Raw genomic sequence first — 14,746 nt, 5'->3', positions numbered from 1 at the left:
AGTCTGGCTCTTGGACTTAAGCCCCTGCCCTGCCTCTTTCTTACTGAGTATTCATGTCTCTGAGCCCCACTGCTTCAATTAAAACAGACAGGGATGGTTATTTCTACCTCCAAGGGACTTGGGAGGATAACATTCAATCACGAAGATGAAAGTGCATATCACAGGGCCTGCCTGACTCGTTCTCCCTAACTTTGTACCCTTGGCCAATTGTCCACTGTGCTAAATGTAAGGCTCCTTATCAGAAAGCTCCCAGTGAGGAACTGGTCTTCTGGAGACTCTGCGTGGCATAGAGTGATTCAACCACCTTAAGAAGACCTCTGGCTTTCCTGGAACACAGGTAACAAACACCTTAGCTTGGGATCAAGATCCTCCCTACCCAGGGAAGGGCTGGGCTGGCCAGGACAACTGTGTTTGGGCCAGAGCAGCAGGGTCCTGCACTCTGCAGGGGGCAATCACAGGTGGGAGAGGCCCACAGCCTGGGATTAGAAGTGCCAGGAGCTTTGGAACAGGAGTCCTGGAGTCCCAGCTTTCTTGCTGTCTCTCTAAGCCTTGAGTCTTTCACCTGAAAAATTGACATCATCATGCCCACCTCAGGGCCCATTGAGTTAAGTTATCCAGTGGACTCGAAGCACCTAGCACTTGTGATCATTGAAGTCAGCAAATATGAGTTCCCTTCCTTTCTGGCACTCTGTTGGCAAGGGAGCTCACCATCCATCAGCCAGCAGTGGAAAAAGTACAGTCGCACTTGTAGCGGAGGTGGGGGGCTACTCTCCTCATCTTCCAGGTTTTCCAGGAGTGGGTGTGGGGATCCAGAAGGCAGCTCAGGAGTCAGCAGGCGACAGAGGTGTTGGGCATCCTGCGCTCACTCCTGTCCCCGCATTGAGGGGAAGGAGCAGAGATGAGATCTGCTCACGAGTTAGACCCTGGCTTCTCTCAGTGGGCAGTGTGGACAGGGGAAGGGGGCAGGCAAGGAGCAAAGGAGGCAGGAGCAAGGAGAAAACTTCCAGGCTCCTCCCTTCCAAAGTCACCCAGCCTTGAGATCATTGCAGATGCAACAGGTGCAAACAGAAGAACACTTTAGGACCTTGGAATGCGGGAGGCTGGCTCAGTGTTCCTTCCACCCTGTGAGAAATGCATGACATTCTTAAGGTCCACTAAAGGCTCAGGGTGGTTGGACGCCAGAGGATGGCCTGGGAGATACAGGGATTGGAAGGGTAGGTGGCCTGTGGGTGTCTCCTCTGTGGGGAGACTCACCAGGTGGAGGGGGTTCTTCCTCTCCAGATGTAGCTCAGCACAGGGACAGTAACAGTAACGGGCATGTGTGTAAGGAATGCTTCCCCAGGCCCTCCCCTCATAGGTGTTTGCAGCAGCATCCATCACAACAGCTCTAAGAGGTTAAATGTTGCAAATCCCATTCTACAGAGGTGGAAATTGAGCCTCAGAGAAGTTAAGTCACTTGCCCCAGGTCTCATAGCTCCCCATTGGCAGTGCTGGGATTTGGAGCCAGCTCTCTCGCCTCCATCCATCAGGAGACCCCGCCAGTTCCTAGCCATTTGGAGAAATGCCCTACTCAGACTTATTCAACCTCAGCAAGCCTGGTGGTGCTGTGACATCCGCCTAAGCCCTCATCAAGCCCTTTAGCTCCACAACCCAAAAGGGTCTCTCTACGAGTTATCCTGAAGCAAAAGGCAGGCAGGACAGCTCTGCTCCCACCCTGGGGAGCTTTCTATGTATGGGGCTGTCTCTCTCTGTAGGGCTCTGATCTCCTCTCCTTCCTGCTTTGCCAGATGTCGAGATATCTCCCATGGATTTGTGATCAGCGTTGCAGCTCTCCCAGCAGCCCTGGACGGTGGTGAGTCCCCTCAGCTGGCCGGGACAGTACTCTGCTCTCACCTCTCTGCTTCTCGGGCTCCATCCCAGCTCCCCATCAACTGATCTTCTTGCAAACCCACAGGGCTCCAGGACACCCTCCTTCTGGAGCCCATGCTGCCTACAGCACTTCACTCCCCACCAGTGATGACAACAGTTGCTGTTCTTTGTCCACTTTATTTACTTGTTTATTTTTAATGACAAAAGTTTTTTGTTGTTGTTGTTGTTTTTTTTTTTTTGAAACGGAGTCTCACTCTGTCACTCAGGCTGCAGTGCAGTGGCGCAATCTCAGCTCACTGCCACCTCTGCCTCCCAGGTTCACGCCATTCTCCTGCCTCAGCCTCCCGAGTAGCTGGGACTACAGGCGCCCACCACCACGCCTGGCTAATTTTTTGTATTTTTAGTAGAGATGGGGTCTCACTGTGTTAGCCAGGATGGTCTCGATCTCCTGACCTCGTGATCCGCCCGCCTCGGCCTCCCATAGTGCTGGGATTACAGGCGTGAGCCACCGCGCCTGGCCGACAAAAGTTTTATACCTGCCTGTTAAAAAAATTATATAATGCAGAAGCACACCATGTAAAAGGTGCAATCCTCAGTTATGGGCATGACTGCGTGTTCCCTTCCCCCATCTTCATTATAATAACCCCCCAATCCCCCCAGATCCTGTGAGCCAGGTACCAGAATTATCCCTCTTTCACACACGGGTAAAGTGATCCATCACAGAGAGATTTAAGTGATCTTCATAAGCAAGATCATAGGCTAGGAAGTGGCAGAGCCAGGATTCAACCTCGGCGAGCCTGGTGGTGCTCTGACATCCACCCAAGCCCCCATCAAGCCCTTTTAGCTCCACAACCTAAAAGGGTCTCTCTAAGAGGTATCCTGAAGCAAAAGACAGGAGTTCTCTTTGAAACATAGTATTTCTCTCTACAGATAGATAGCCTGTAGGTATGTAAGTAGGTGGGTGGGTGGGTAGGTAGACAGTTTGATGATATCCCACATTATTCTGCAACTGGACTTCTGCTGTGAGCGCAGACTATATTCTGGCCTATGTCTTGACTCCGTATTGCTGGGAAAGTGCTCGACTGAGACCTTGGGAGTCTTGGGAAGTCCAATGGGTAGGGTAGCCGCATCCGAGGGCTGATCCCTGAGGGCACTGGGCAGTAATTGGGGCGTGGGATGGGCATGAGGGTCCGGGTCCCTAAAGTTGCCCACTCCACCCGAAGGCCCCCAGCCGCCCGCATGTGGCTGCCACGGTTCTCCAGCAAGACAGTGACAGTGCTCCTCCTGGCACAGACCACCTGCCTCCTGCTCTTCATCGTCTCCCAGCCAGGGCCCTCATCCCCAGCCGGCGGGGAGGATCGTGTGCACGTGCTGGTGCTGTCCTCGTGGCGCTCGGGCTCATCCTTCTTGGGCCAGCTCTTCAGCCAGCACCCCGACGTCTTCTACCTGATGGAGCCCGCGTGGCATGTGTGGACCACCCTGTCGCAGGGCAGCGCCGCAACGCTGCACATGGCTGTGCGCGACCTGATGCGTTCCATCTTTTTGTGCGACATGGACGTGTTTGATGCCTACATGCCACAGAGCCGAAACCTGTCCGCCTTTTTCAACTGGGCAACGAGCCGCGCGCTGTGCTCGCCGCCCGCCTGCAGCGCCTTTCCCCGAGGCACCATCAGCAAGGAGGACGTATGCAAGACACTGTGCACGCGGCAGCCCTTCAGCCTGGCCCGGGAGGCCTGCCGCTCCTACAGCCATGTGGTGCTCAAGGAGGTGCGCTTCTTCAACCTGCAGGTGCTCTACCCGCTGCTCAGCGACCCCGCGCTCAACCTGCGCATCGTGCACCTGGTGCGCGACCCGCGGGCGGTGCTGCGCTCCCGGGAAGCGGCGGGCCCGATACTGGCACGCGACAACGGCATCGTGCTGGGCACCAACGGCAAGTGGGTGGAGGCCGACCCTCACCTGCGCCTGATTCGCGAGGTGTGCCGCAGCCACGTGCGCATCGCTGAGGCCGCCACACTCAAGCCGCCACCCTTCCTGCGCGGCCGCTACCGCCTGGTGCGCTTCGAGGACCTGGCGCGGGAGCCGCTGGCAGAGATCCGCGCACTCTACGCCTTCACCGGCCTGACCCTCACGCCACAGCTCGAGGCCTGGATCCACAACATCACCCACGGGTCGGGGATCGGCAAGCCAATCGAGGCCTTCCATACTTCGTCTAGGAATGCGCGCAACGTCTCCCAGGCCTGGCGCCACGCGTTGCCCTTCACTAAGATCCTGCGCGTGCAGGAGGTGTGCGCCGGCGCGCTGCAGCTGCTGGGCTACCGGCCTGTGTACTCTGCGGACCAGCAGCGTGACCTCACCCTGGATCTGGTGCTGCCACGAGGCCCAGACCACTTCAGCTGGGCATCGCCTGACTGAGAACTCTGGGCCTTAGAGCAGGCCCCGAACTGTGGTCGCCAGGCCCAGGAGGCGACTGCATGGTGGAGAGGGAGCTGGGGCGCATGGGGAAGCAGGTCCCTACTATCCACCGGGAGTTTGGGGTCCTCCCCTGAAGTAGGCAAGGACTGCACGTTTCTTTCTCTCCTGATTCTCGGTTTTCCTTTGAGTCTTCTGGAGCTGCCTTCTCATCAGGTGCACTCTTCATGGAAAGCAACTCTTGCCCCTACCTCTTCTGGGCCCAGGGAGTAAGTTACTGCTAAATTAAATTAAATGTGTGCCAGGCCGGGTGCGGTGGCTCATGCCTGTAATCCCAGCATTTTGAGAGGCTGAGGCGGGTGGATCACCTGAGGTCCGGAGTTCGAAACCAGCCTGGCCAACATAGTGAAACCCCCTCTCTACTAAAAATGCAAAAATTAGTTCGGCGTGGTGGCACACTCCTGTAATCCCAGCTACTTAGGAGGCTGAGGTGGGAGAATCACTTGGACTCCAGAGGTGGAGGTTGCAGTAAGCTGACATCATGCCACTGCACCCCAGCTTGGGTGGCAGAGCAAGACTCCATCAAAAAAATAAGTAATAAATTTGTTCAAAAGTCCTGCAATCTAGTGAACTGTAACCTCATTTTTTCTCTTTTTTCTTTAATTGCATGATTCCATGTATTTAAAGCAGAAAAACTAGTCTATGGTGATAGAGGTCAGAATAGGGGATACTTTGTAGGGAGGATTTGACTGGGATGTAACCTTATTTATTATGTAAACAAACTACAACTTGACCAGGCAGTATATTCTTGTAAGAAGAAAGGAGTCTTCTCCAATCATAGCAGCCAGCCTTCAGCCAGGGGCAGACTGCAGACTGACCAGATGTGTCCAAATTAGACAAAGGTTGAGCTGTAACCAATCAGCCTATATCCAATGCCACTTCCTTTTTCTGTTTATAAATGCTGCTTGCCCACTGTTGCTGGGTGGAGGTCTCTGAAACCTCTCTAATATAGATCTCTCATTTAATGGGGAGGGTTTGGCCTTTAATCACCATCATCCCTGGAACAAAGACTGACCAATTGGACTCAAATGCTATTGAACTATCTTTATTGCATGGACTTTGAGTTATTTGATTTTGACTAGTTGTTTGTTGAAACTCCTGATAAGGAGTGTACTTCAGTTTCTTGGCATTGTCCACTCATAGCCATCATAATAGTCTCCCTGGTCGGGCACAGTGACTCACGCCTGTAATCCCAGCACTTTAGGAGGCCAAGGCAGGCAGATCGCTTGAGCTCAGAAGTTCGAGACCAGCCTGGCCAACATAGTGAAACCCTGTCTCTATTAAAAATACAAAGAATAGCCGGTGTGGTTGTGCATGCCTGTAATCCCAGCTACTCAGGAGGTTGAGGCAGGAGAATCTCTTGAATCCAGGAGGTGGAGGTTGCAGTGAGCCAAGATTGCACCACTGCACTCCAGCCAGGGTGACAGAGCAAGACTCCATCTTAAATAACAATAATAGGCCAGGCACAGTGGCTCAAGCCTGTAATCCCGGCACTTTGGAAGGCCAAGGTGGGTGGATCACTTGAGGTCAGGAGTTCAAGACCAGTCTAGCCAACATGGTGAAACCCTGTCTCTACTAAAAAACAAAAATTAGCCAGTGTGGTTGTGCATGCCTGTAATCCCAGCTACTCAAGAGGTTGAGGCAGGAGAATCGCTTGAACCTGGGAGGTGGAGGTTGCAGTGAGCCAAGATTGCGCCACTGTACTCCAGCCTGGGTAACAGAGCGAGACTCCCTCTCAAAAATAATAATAATAATAAAATAATAATAATAATAGTCTCTCTGATGTGTTGCCTCCCCTGGGAAGTCTTACATACTCCTATGTAGCCATTCTGTATAAATCAACTGGTCTGTTAGGGTTAGAATAACAAAAACATGAAGAAAGCATAAAGAATCATCCAACTAAGGTGAAATTGTGAAGTCAATACTGAAACAAAACAAGTCCATTATGATGGTGACAGAAAATGGAGTCAGGGCCCAAGGTTTTGGTCAGCCTCTCAAAATTGAGAGGCTGACCAAAAGGCAGAAATGTTTAAATTCAATTAAATTTGGCCCAAAGTTCCCAGCACTTTGGGAGGCCGAGGTGGGCGGATCATGAGGTCAGGAGATCGAGACCATCTTGGCCAACATGGTGGAACCCCATCTCTACTAAAATACAAAAAATTAGCCGGGCATGGTGGCACATGCCTATAATCCCAGCTACTCGGGAGGCTGAGGCAGAGGAATCACTAGAACCCAGGAGGCAGAGGTTGCAGTGAGCTGAGATCGTGCACTGCACTCCAGCCTGGTGACAGAGCAAGACTCCGTCTCCAAAAAAAAAAAAAGAGAATTTGGCCCAAAGCTGCTGCCATACCTGTTGAACTGCAACCTAACTTAATATTTAAGTAAACTGCCTCCCAACTGAGACTATATTCTTGTAACAAATAGTTGAATCTCAGCAAGTCACAGCAGCTGTGCTTTAACCAGTCACAGGCTGCCAACTGATCAGACCAAGTCCATATAAGGCAAATGCTGAGCTGTACCCCATCAGACTGTTTCTCTGTGTTACTTCCAAAAAATTCGGCCTGCCAGTGTTGCTGGGTGGAGCACTTTGAACCTTTACTGGTTCAGGGTGCTGCCCGATTCATAAATTTTCTTTGCTCAAATAAAGTCTGCTTAATTTGTCTAATGTTTTTCTATTAACAGTTCAGATGACTTGGCCTCTACCCAAACTCTTTCTTTCCCCTAGACTCTCCTCTCTTGGAATGCATCCTGAAGCAGCTGAAAAGGGGTGCCCCAGGCCCAGCTGGGAGCAAAATCTGGTGATATTGCTTCTGAACATCCCACATGTGCCACACACATGCACCCCCCCCACACACACACATGCACACTCACATGCACACACAGCCTGGACTCTGTTCCCCTTATGCCCCTGGCACCACACTCCATCAAAGCCATTGAACTTTATATCCCCCTGTGTCTTCAGTAAGAGGTATATCAGGCCAGACATGGTGGCTCATGCCTGTAATTATCAATTACCCGGTCTCTGGTATTCTGTTACAGCAGCACAAAAGGGACTAAAATAGGCTCCTTAACAAAAAGATTCACAGACAAGAAGTTTGTTTGTTTGTTTGTTTTGAAATAGTGTCTTGCTTTGTGGCCCAGGCTGGAATGCAGTGGTTCCATCTCGGCTCACTGCAACCCCCACATCACTGACTCAAGAGATTGGCCCATCTTAACCTCCCAAGTAGCTGGGACTATAGGCACATCACTATGCCAGGCTAATTTTTGTATTTTGGGGGGCTACATGTGTTTCAGTATGTAGCCCGCGCTGATCTGTAACTCCTGTGCTCAGCCTTCCAAAGTGCTGGGATTACAGGTGTGAGCCACTGTGCCTGCCCAAGAACAGTTCACTAATACATGCAGCATATATCACACAGGACAAACCTAAATGAAAAGTAACAACACAGTGGCTCGGAACACTGCCTTACACAGCAGATTCCAAAAGACACAATAAATTTGTAGAGAAATAACAGGAAAAAGAAAGTTTTAGGCCTCCAAAGATGAGAAACTGTGCATAGGTAAATATCTGAGAGGAAGCCGATGCAGCAGGATTTCTCTGCGGTGCCTCTGGTACCGCCGCTGGCTGGGCAAAGTTAAGGGTTGTCTCCAGTGAAGGAGAGTTTATATCGTGCCTCTAGGCAGAAAGGGGAGGGAAACCTGAACTTTTCCTGTATTTTCTGCTTCTTAATTGCCTTCAGCTGAAAATCATTTTTATGTGAAAGAGGCATAATCTGGGATGACGCCTCTGCTTTCCTCCACCTGCAGAGAACCTGTGTGCTGCTCCTTTGCTTTGGACCTCTGCCTCTGCCACGGAGAAAGCCCAGGCCAGCCTGCTGGACAAGCAGGGACCGTGAGAAGGAGAGTTCAGGTGTCCCAATCCAGGCCATCCTAGACCAGCCAGCCCCTCACGAGCCCCAGCTGATCAGCACGCAGCCACTTCTGCTATCTTCTACTGGCCAAAGCGAGTCCAGGGTTCACCCAGATTCAGAGGTGGGGAAACTGAGTCCACCACTTGAGAGGAGTAGCTATAAAGACATACGAGCGAGACCAGCTGAGCCCAGCACTGCTGGCTAAGTCGAAGACTTTAGGACCAGCCACACATGTTCCGTGGCCACACGTGGCCAGTGGCTCCGTATTGGACAATGCCAATCCGACTCCTCATTCTCATTACATTTGTATACCCTTCTGGCCCTGAGATCTTTCTATATCCGCATCTGACTAAGATGCTCTACTAGAGAACAGCATCTACTTCATATTTCCATCCTTTGGAAACCCAAAGAGCCAGCAGAAGTTTTGACTTTGCAGTTGATCCTACATGTTCAAATTTCTAGCGTCTTATCAGACTGTGTAAGATGGAAGAGAGACTTACAAGGGCTCCCATTACCTAGCCCAGGGTATGTGCTCAGGGCTCTTAGCACTTCTCCTCTTGGTTACACATGGTTTAGATAATGTTGGCCACTTCTTAACATTAGTTTCTCATGGCTTGATTCCTAGGAAGCATTATTCCTCCCATTTTAAGAGGGCAGCCAGTTGAGTGATTCAATGAGTCAGGCCCAGTACCAGGCCCCAGGGACACAGTAAGGGACAGAGTACACATAGCCCTTGCTCTTGTCCGGGGTGCAGACACTAAACAAATAATCAAACAGATTAAACATGCAATTACAGGTTTTAATTATGCCCTAAGAAAAAACAAAGCCGGGGGCAGTGACACAACTGTAATCCCAGCACTTCGGGAGGCTGGGACAGGAGGATTGCTTGAGGACATGAGTTCAAGACCAGCCAGGCAAATGAATCTTGTGGGATACCACTGTCAGGCTGGGCTCTGAGCCTGCATCAAAGCAGGCCCCATGTCTACAAAACATTTTTAAAAATTGGCCAAGCATGGTGGTACACGGCTGTAGTCCTAGCTACTTGGGAGGCTGAGGCGGGGGTGTTGCTTGAGCCTAGAAGTTCGAGGCTGCAGTGAGCTACAGTGAGCTGTGATTCATCCCACTACACTCCAACCTGTGCAACACAGCAAGACATCATCTCTAATTAAAAAAAAAAAAAAAAAAAAAGAAGGAAAGAAAGAAAAAAGGATGATACAAAATAAGCCGAGTGTGGTGGCACATGCCTGTAATCCCAGCTACTCGGGAGGCTGAGGCAGGAGAATCGCTTGAACCTGGGAGGTGGAGGTTGCCATGAGCTGAGATCGCGCCACTGCACTCTAGCCTGGGCAACAAGAGCGAAACTCCATCTCAAAAAAAAAAAAAGAGGCGGGTGCAGTGGCTCACGCCTGTAATCCCAGGACTTTTGTAGGCCATGGCAGGTGGATCACTTGAGGCCAGGAGTTTGAGACCAACCTGGCTAACATGGCAAAACCTCAGCTCTACTAAAAATAAAAAAAATTAACCAGTCGTGGTGGTGCGCACCTGTAATCCCAGCTACTTGGGAGACTGAGGCAGGAGAATCACATGAACCTGGGAGGTGGAGGTTGCAGTGAGCCGAGATCATGACATTGCACTCCAGCATGGGTGACAGAGGGAGACTGCATCTCAAAAAAAAAAAAAAGAAGAAGAAGAAGAAGCAGCTGGGCACGGTGGCTCACACCTGTAATCCCAGCACTTTGGGAAGCCGAGGCGGGTGGATCACGAGGTCAGGAGTTCCAGACCAGCCTGGCCAACATGGTGAAACCCCATCTCTACTAAAAATACAAAAATTAGCTGGGCGTGGTGGCAGACGCCTGTAATCCCAGCTACTTGGGAGGCTGAGGCAGGAGAATCACATGAACCTGGGAGGCAGAGGTTGCAATGAGTCTAGATGGTGTCATTGCACTCCAGCCTGGGCAATAGAGTGAGACTCTGTCTCAAAAAAAAAAAAAAAGAAGCAAATATGAAGACCATGTAATCTTGAAGAGGACACAATCTTTTGAACAAGACACAAAATCCACAAACTGTAAAGAAAGAATTCACTTTCAAAATATAATAAATAGGACAAAACTTTTTGGAATTTGCTTGTGGTGATGTGGTGATCTGATCTCACAGGTCTATACATCTAATTTTATACTTTACATATAAATATTTTATATAAATTATGTCTCAATACTTTTTTTTACAGAAGCATTGGGGGAAAATACCATAAAGTAGGTTAAAAAACAGATGACAAGCTAGCAGAAACCATTTGCCATAAAAATAAGAGCAAAACCAAGAGGAAGCAGAAAGTCAACAGAAAAATGAGCAAAAGCCCTTTAACAAAGAAGAAAGGAGGCCAGGCCAGGCGCAGTGGCTCACGCCTGTAATCCCAGCACTTTGGGAGGCTGAGGTGGGTGGATCACCTGAGGTTAGAGTTTGAGACCAGCCTGGCCAACATGGCAAAACCCCGTCTCTACTAAAAATACAAAAATTAGCCGGGTGTAGTGGCACACGCCTGTAGCCCCAGCTACTTCAGAAGCTGAGGCAGGAGAATTGCCTGAACCCGGGAGGCAGAGGTTGCAATGAGCCAATATTGCTCCACTGCACTCCAGCCTGGGTGATAGAGCAAGACTCTGTCTCAAATAATAATAATAATAATAATGATAATAAAAAGGAGAAAAAGGAAGGCTGTTGATTAATAAGCATGAAAAGATGCTTAGCTGCCCAGGGAATTAAAGAAACGCAGGTTAAAACATCATCAAGTAACATTTTTAACCCATCAGCTATGCAAAAGTGAAAATGATAGATTTAGCCATGTATAGGTGGTGGTAGCACCCACCACCACACCTGGCTAATTTTTATATTTTTAGTAGAGACAGGGTTTCACCACATTGGTCAGGCTGGTCTCAAATTCCTAACCTCAGGTGATCCACTCGCCTTGGCCTCCCAAAGTGCTGAGATTACAGGCATGAACCACTGCGCCGGGCCTTTTTAATTTTTTTTGGTCAGTCTTGCTCTGTTGCCCAGGCTGGAGTGCAGTGGCACAATTTCGGCTCACTGCAACCTCCGCCTCCCTGGTTCAAACGATTCTCCTGACTCAGCCTCCCAAGCAGCTGGGATTACAGGCACTCACCACCATGTCCAGGTAATTTTTATGTTTTTATTTTATTTATTTATTTTTAATTTTATTTTTTGAGACAGAGTTTTGCTCTTGTTGCCTAGGCTGGAGTGCAATGGCACAATCTTGGCTCATACAACCTCTGCCTCCCAGGTTCAAGCAATTTTACTGCCTCAGCCTCTTGAGTAGCTGGGATTACAGACATTCGCCATCATGCCCAGCTAATTTTGTATTTTTAGTAAAGAAGGGGTTTCTCCATGTTGGTTAGGTTGGTCTTGAAGTCCCGATCTCAGGTGATCCTCCCGCCTCAGCCTCCCAAAGTGCTGGGATTACAGGTGTGAGCCACTGCGCCCAGCTCCAGGGCTGGTTATCTTTGTATTTTCAGGTAGCCAGTTCTCCCCACGCCCTCTACTGAAAGATCTCATGCATCACATTTTCTCCCTTGGGGGTAAGACCAGAGAACCTGGCCTGTCCTGCAAGTCTTGTGTTATTCTGATCCCAGTCTTCATGAACTCCACTCATTCATTCAACACACATTATGGGTTGAGCACCAACCAGGCACCGGGCTGTTGGAGGAGCTGGAGATAGAGCAGGACCAAGATAGACAAAAAGCAAAAACCCCTGCCCTGTAGGAACTTGCATTCTGATGGTGGGAGACAGCCAGTGAATGAGAAGTTTGATAAATGGCTAAATTATTTAGCATATTAGAAAGTGCCAAAGATTAAAGTGGAGAGGGATCAGGGGATTAGGAATGTATGTGTGTGTAGGGGTGTGAGTTGTTAATTTTTTTTTTTAAGACAGAGTTTCACTCTGTCACCCAGGCTGGAGTGTAGTGGCATGATCTTGGCTCACTGCGATGTCTGCCTCCCGGGTTCAAGGGATCCTCCTGCCTCAGCCCTGCTGAGTAGCTGGGAATACAGGCGTTCGCCACCATGTCTGGCTAATTTTTATATTTTTAGTAGAGATGGGGTTTCACCATGTTGGCCAGGGTGGTCTCGAACTCCTGACTTCAGGCAGTCCACCTGCCTCGGCCTCCCAGAGTTCTGGGATTACAGGCATGAGCCATTGTGCCCGGCTTTTTTTTTTTTTTTGAGACTGAGTCTGGCTCTATTGCCCAGACTGGAGTGCAGTGGCGCGATTTCGGCTGACTGCAAACTCTGCCTCCCAGGTTCAAGTGATTCTCCTGCCTCAGCCTCCTGAGTAGCTGGGATTACAGGTGCCTGCCACCACCTGGCTAATTTTTTTGTATTTCAAGACCAGGCTGGTCTCAAACTCCTGACCTCAAGTGATCCACCTGCCTTGGCCTCCCAAAGTACTGGGATTACAGGAGCGAGCCATCATGCCTGGGCTTTTTTTTTTTTTTTTTTTTTTTTTTTTTGAGACAGTGTCTCACTTTTTCACCCAGGCTGAAGTGCAGTGGAGTGCAATGGCACGATCTCAGGTCACCGCAACCTCCACCTCCTGGGTTCAAGTAATTCTCCTGCCTCAGTCTCCCGAGTAGCTGGGATTACAGGTGTGTGCCACCAGGCTCAGCTAATTTTTTTGTATATTTAGTAGAGACAGGGTTTCGCCATGTTGGCCATGGCTGGTCTCGAACTCCTGACCTCAAATGATCCACCTGCCTCAGCCTCCCAAAGTGCTGGGATTACAGGCATGAGCGACTACGCCCGGCAGTTTCTTCCACTTCTAATAGACTCTGCTAGTCTAGGAAATGTACCAAAAAGACAGCATGGTTAAAGGTCAGTATTTCATGACCTTTTTTATGCTTCCTATTTTTATTTTATTTAGGTTTCTTGGTTGATACAAAACGTCAATTGTAGTGGTAGGGAACCTGCATAAGGAAGCTTCCTAAACAGAGGCTTCAAGAGAGAACACTAATAGGCCGGGCATGTTGGCTCATGCCTGTAATCCCAGCACTTCGGAAGCCCAAGGCGGGTGGATCACCTGAGGCCAGGAGTTCAAAGCTGGCCTGGCCAACATGGTGAAACCCCCCTCTACTAAAAATACAAAAATTAGCCAGGTGTGGTGGCAGGTGCCTGTATTCCCAGCTACTTGGGAGGCTGAGGCAGGAGAATCGCTTGAACTCAGGAGGCCGAGGTTGCAGTGAGCCAAGAATGCACCACTGCATTCCAGCCTGGGCGACAAAGCAAGACTCTGTCTCAAAAAAAAAAAAAAAGAGAGAGAAAGAGAACGCTAATAAACAATCTTGCTAATGTTCTTGAATTAAAAGGAAAATATTGTGTAATGTGTACACAAGCATCTTGAATTTAAAATAATTAAGGTTTTGAAAAATCATTTCCCCTACAAATATTGAAGGTGTTGGTGCATGGCCTTCCAGCCTCCCTCACTTGGCTGCTGATCCATCTGATTCTCATTTCTTTACAGCAGAATTATGGAAAAAAGCTGCCAGCTCGAATCATTTTGCCACATGCCAAAAAGTCATACAGAATCTGAAATGCTGGAAAATATCTGTAAATCACAGATCTTTTCATTACAACTAACATGACAAAATGTTTCCACTTCATTGACTTGCTAAGTACCTGAGCCATCTAAAAGGGTTGTGTTCTTTTTACTCCTAAAAGAAAGAATAAAACAGATTTAAAAGTTATATTTAAAAGAATGGAGTGGTCAGACGCGGTGGCTGAGGCCTGTAATCCCAGCACTTTGGGAGGCCAAGGCAGGCTGATCAGTTGAGGTCAGGAGTTTGAGAACAGCCTGGCCAACATAGTGAAACCCTGTCTCTACTAAAAATACAAAAATTAGCTGGGAGTGGTGGCGGGTGTCTGTAATCCCAGCTACTTGGGAGGCTGAGGCAGGAGAATTGCTTGAACCCAGGGGGCGAAGGTTGCAGTGAGCCTAGATCAAGCCACTGCACTCCAGCCTGGGCAACTGAGCAAGACTCAGTCTCAAAAAAAAAAAAAGATAGTGGAGAACCAAGATGACTGTTACTAATGTTAATGGTTTTTGTTTATGGTTATGATTTTGTTAATGGTTTGTTTTTTGAGACAGAGTTTTACTCTGTTGCCCAGCTGGAATGCAGTGGTGCAATCTCGGCTCACTGCAACCTCTGCCTCTGGGGTTCAAGCGATTCTCAGCCTCCCAAGTAGCTGGGATTTCAGGGATGCGCCACCACGCCTGGCTAATTTTTTTTTTTTTATTTAGTAGAGACGGGGTTTCACCATGTTGGTCAGGCTGGTCTTGAACTCCTGACCTCAAATGATCCACCTGCCTCAGCCTCCCAAAGTGCTGGGATTACAGGTGTGAGCCACCGCACCCAGCCCTGTTTTTAATGTTTAAAATGACACTTCAGATACTCCAACTAACCTAAACAGAAACTTTAGTAGGCTATTGGCCACTTTTT

General features: G+C 49.3%; 1 protein-coding gene across 2 annotated transcripts; it reads left to right on the top strand.

Annotated features, from left to right (window-relative positions):
- The first annotated feature begins 242 nt into the window (after positions 1-242).
- CHST5 (carbohydrate sulfotransferase 5) lies at positions 243-10,247 on the top strand. Of its 2 annotated transcripts, XM_016930198.3 has the most exons (3): positions 243-337; positions 1,788-1,852; positions 3,093-10,247. In XM_016930198.3, exons 2-3 carry the CDS (start codon positions 1,788-1,790, stop codon positions 4,279-4,281), a joined length of 1,254 nt encoding a protein of 417 aa, XP_016785687.1. In that variant the 5' UTR covers positions 243-337; the 3' UTR covers positions 4,282-10,247. The 2 variants fall into 2 exon arrangements, with proteins under 2 accessions (XP_016785687.1, XP_054524446.1); XM_054668471.2 differs by lacking the exon at positions 243-337 and having other exon boundaries at positions 348-1,852.
- The last annotated feature ends 4,499 nt before the right edge of the window (positions 10,248-14,746 follow it).

The sequence above is a fragment of the Pan troglodytes genome, chromosome 18 (genome assembly GCF_028858775.2).
Source record: "Pan troglodytes isolate AG18354 chromosome 18, NHGRI_mPanTro3-v2.0_pri, whole genome shotgun sequence".
In the NCBI taxonomy this organism is placed as follows: Eukaryota; Metazoa; Chordata; class Mammalia; order Primates; family Hominidae; genus Pan; species Pan troglodytes.
The sequence above is the reverse complement of the archived record's forward strand: the minus strand, read 5'-3'. Positions and strand labels throughout refer to the sequence as shown.

What these genes read in the sequence shown, in the direction of transcription:
- CHST5 (XM_016930198.3), top strand. Translation starts at nt 1,788, where the DNA reads ATGTCGAGATATCTCCCATGGATTTGTGATCAGCGTTGCAGCTCTCCC. An exon ending in CCCAGCAGCCCTGGACGGTG is followed by an intron (nt 1,853 to 3,092) that starts GTGAGTCCCCTC and finishes CTCCACCCGAAG; the next exon opens with GCCCCCAGCCGCCCGCATGT.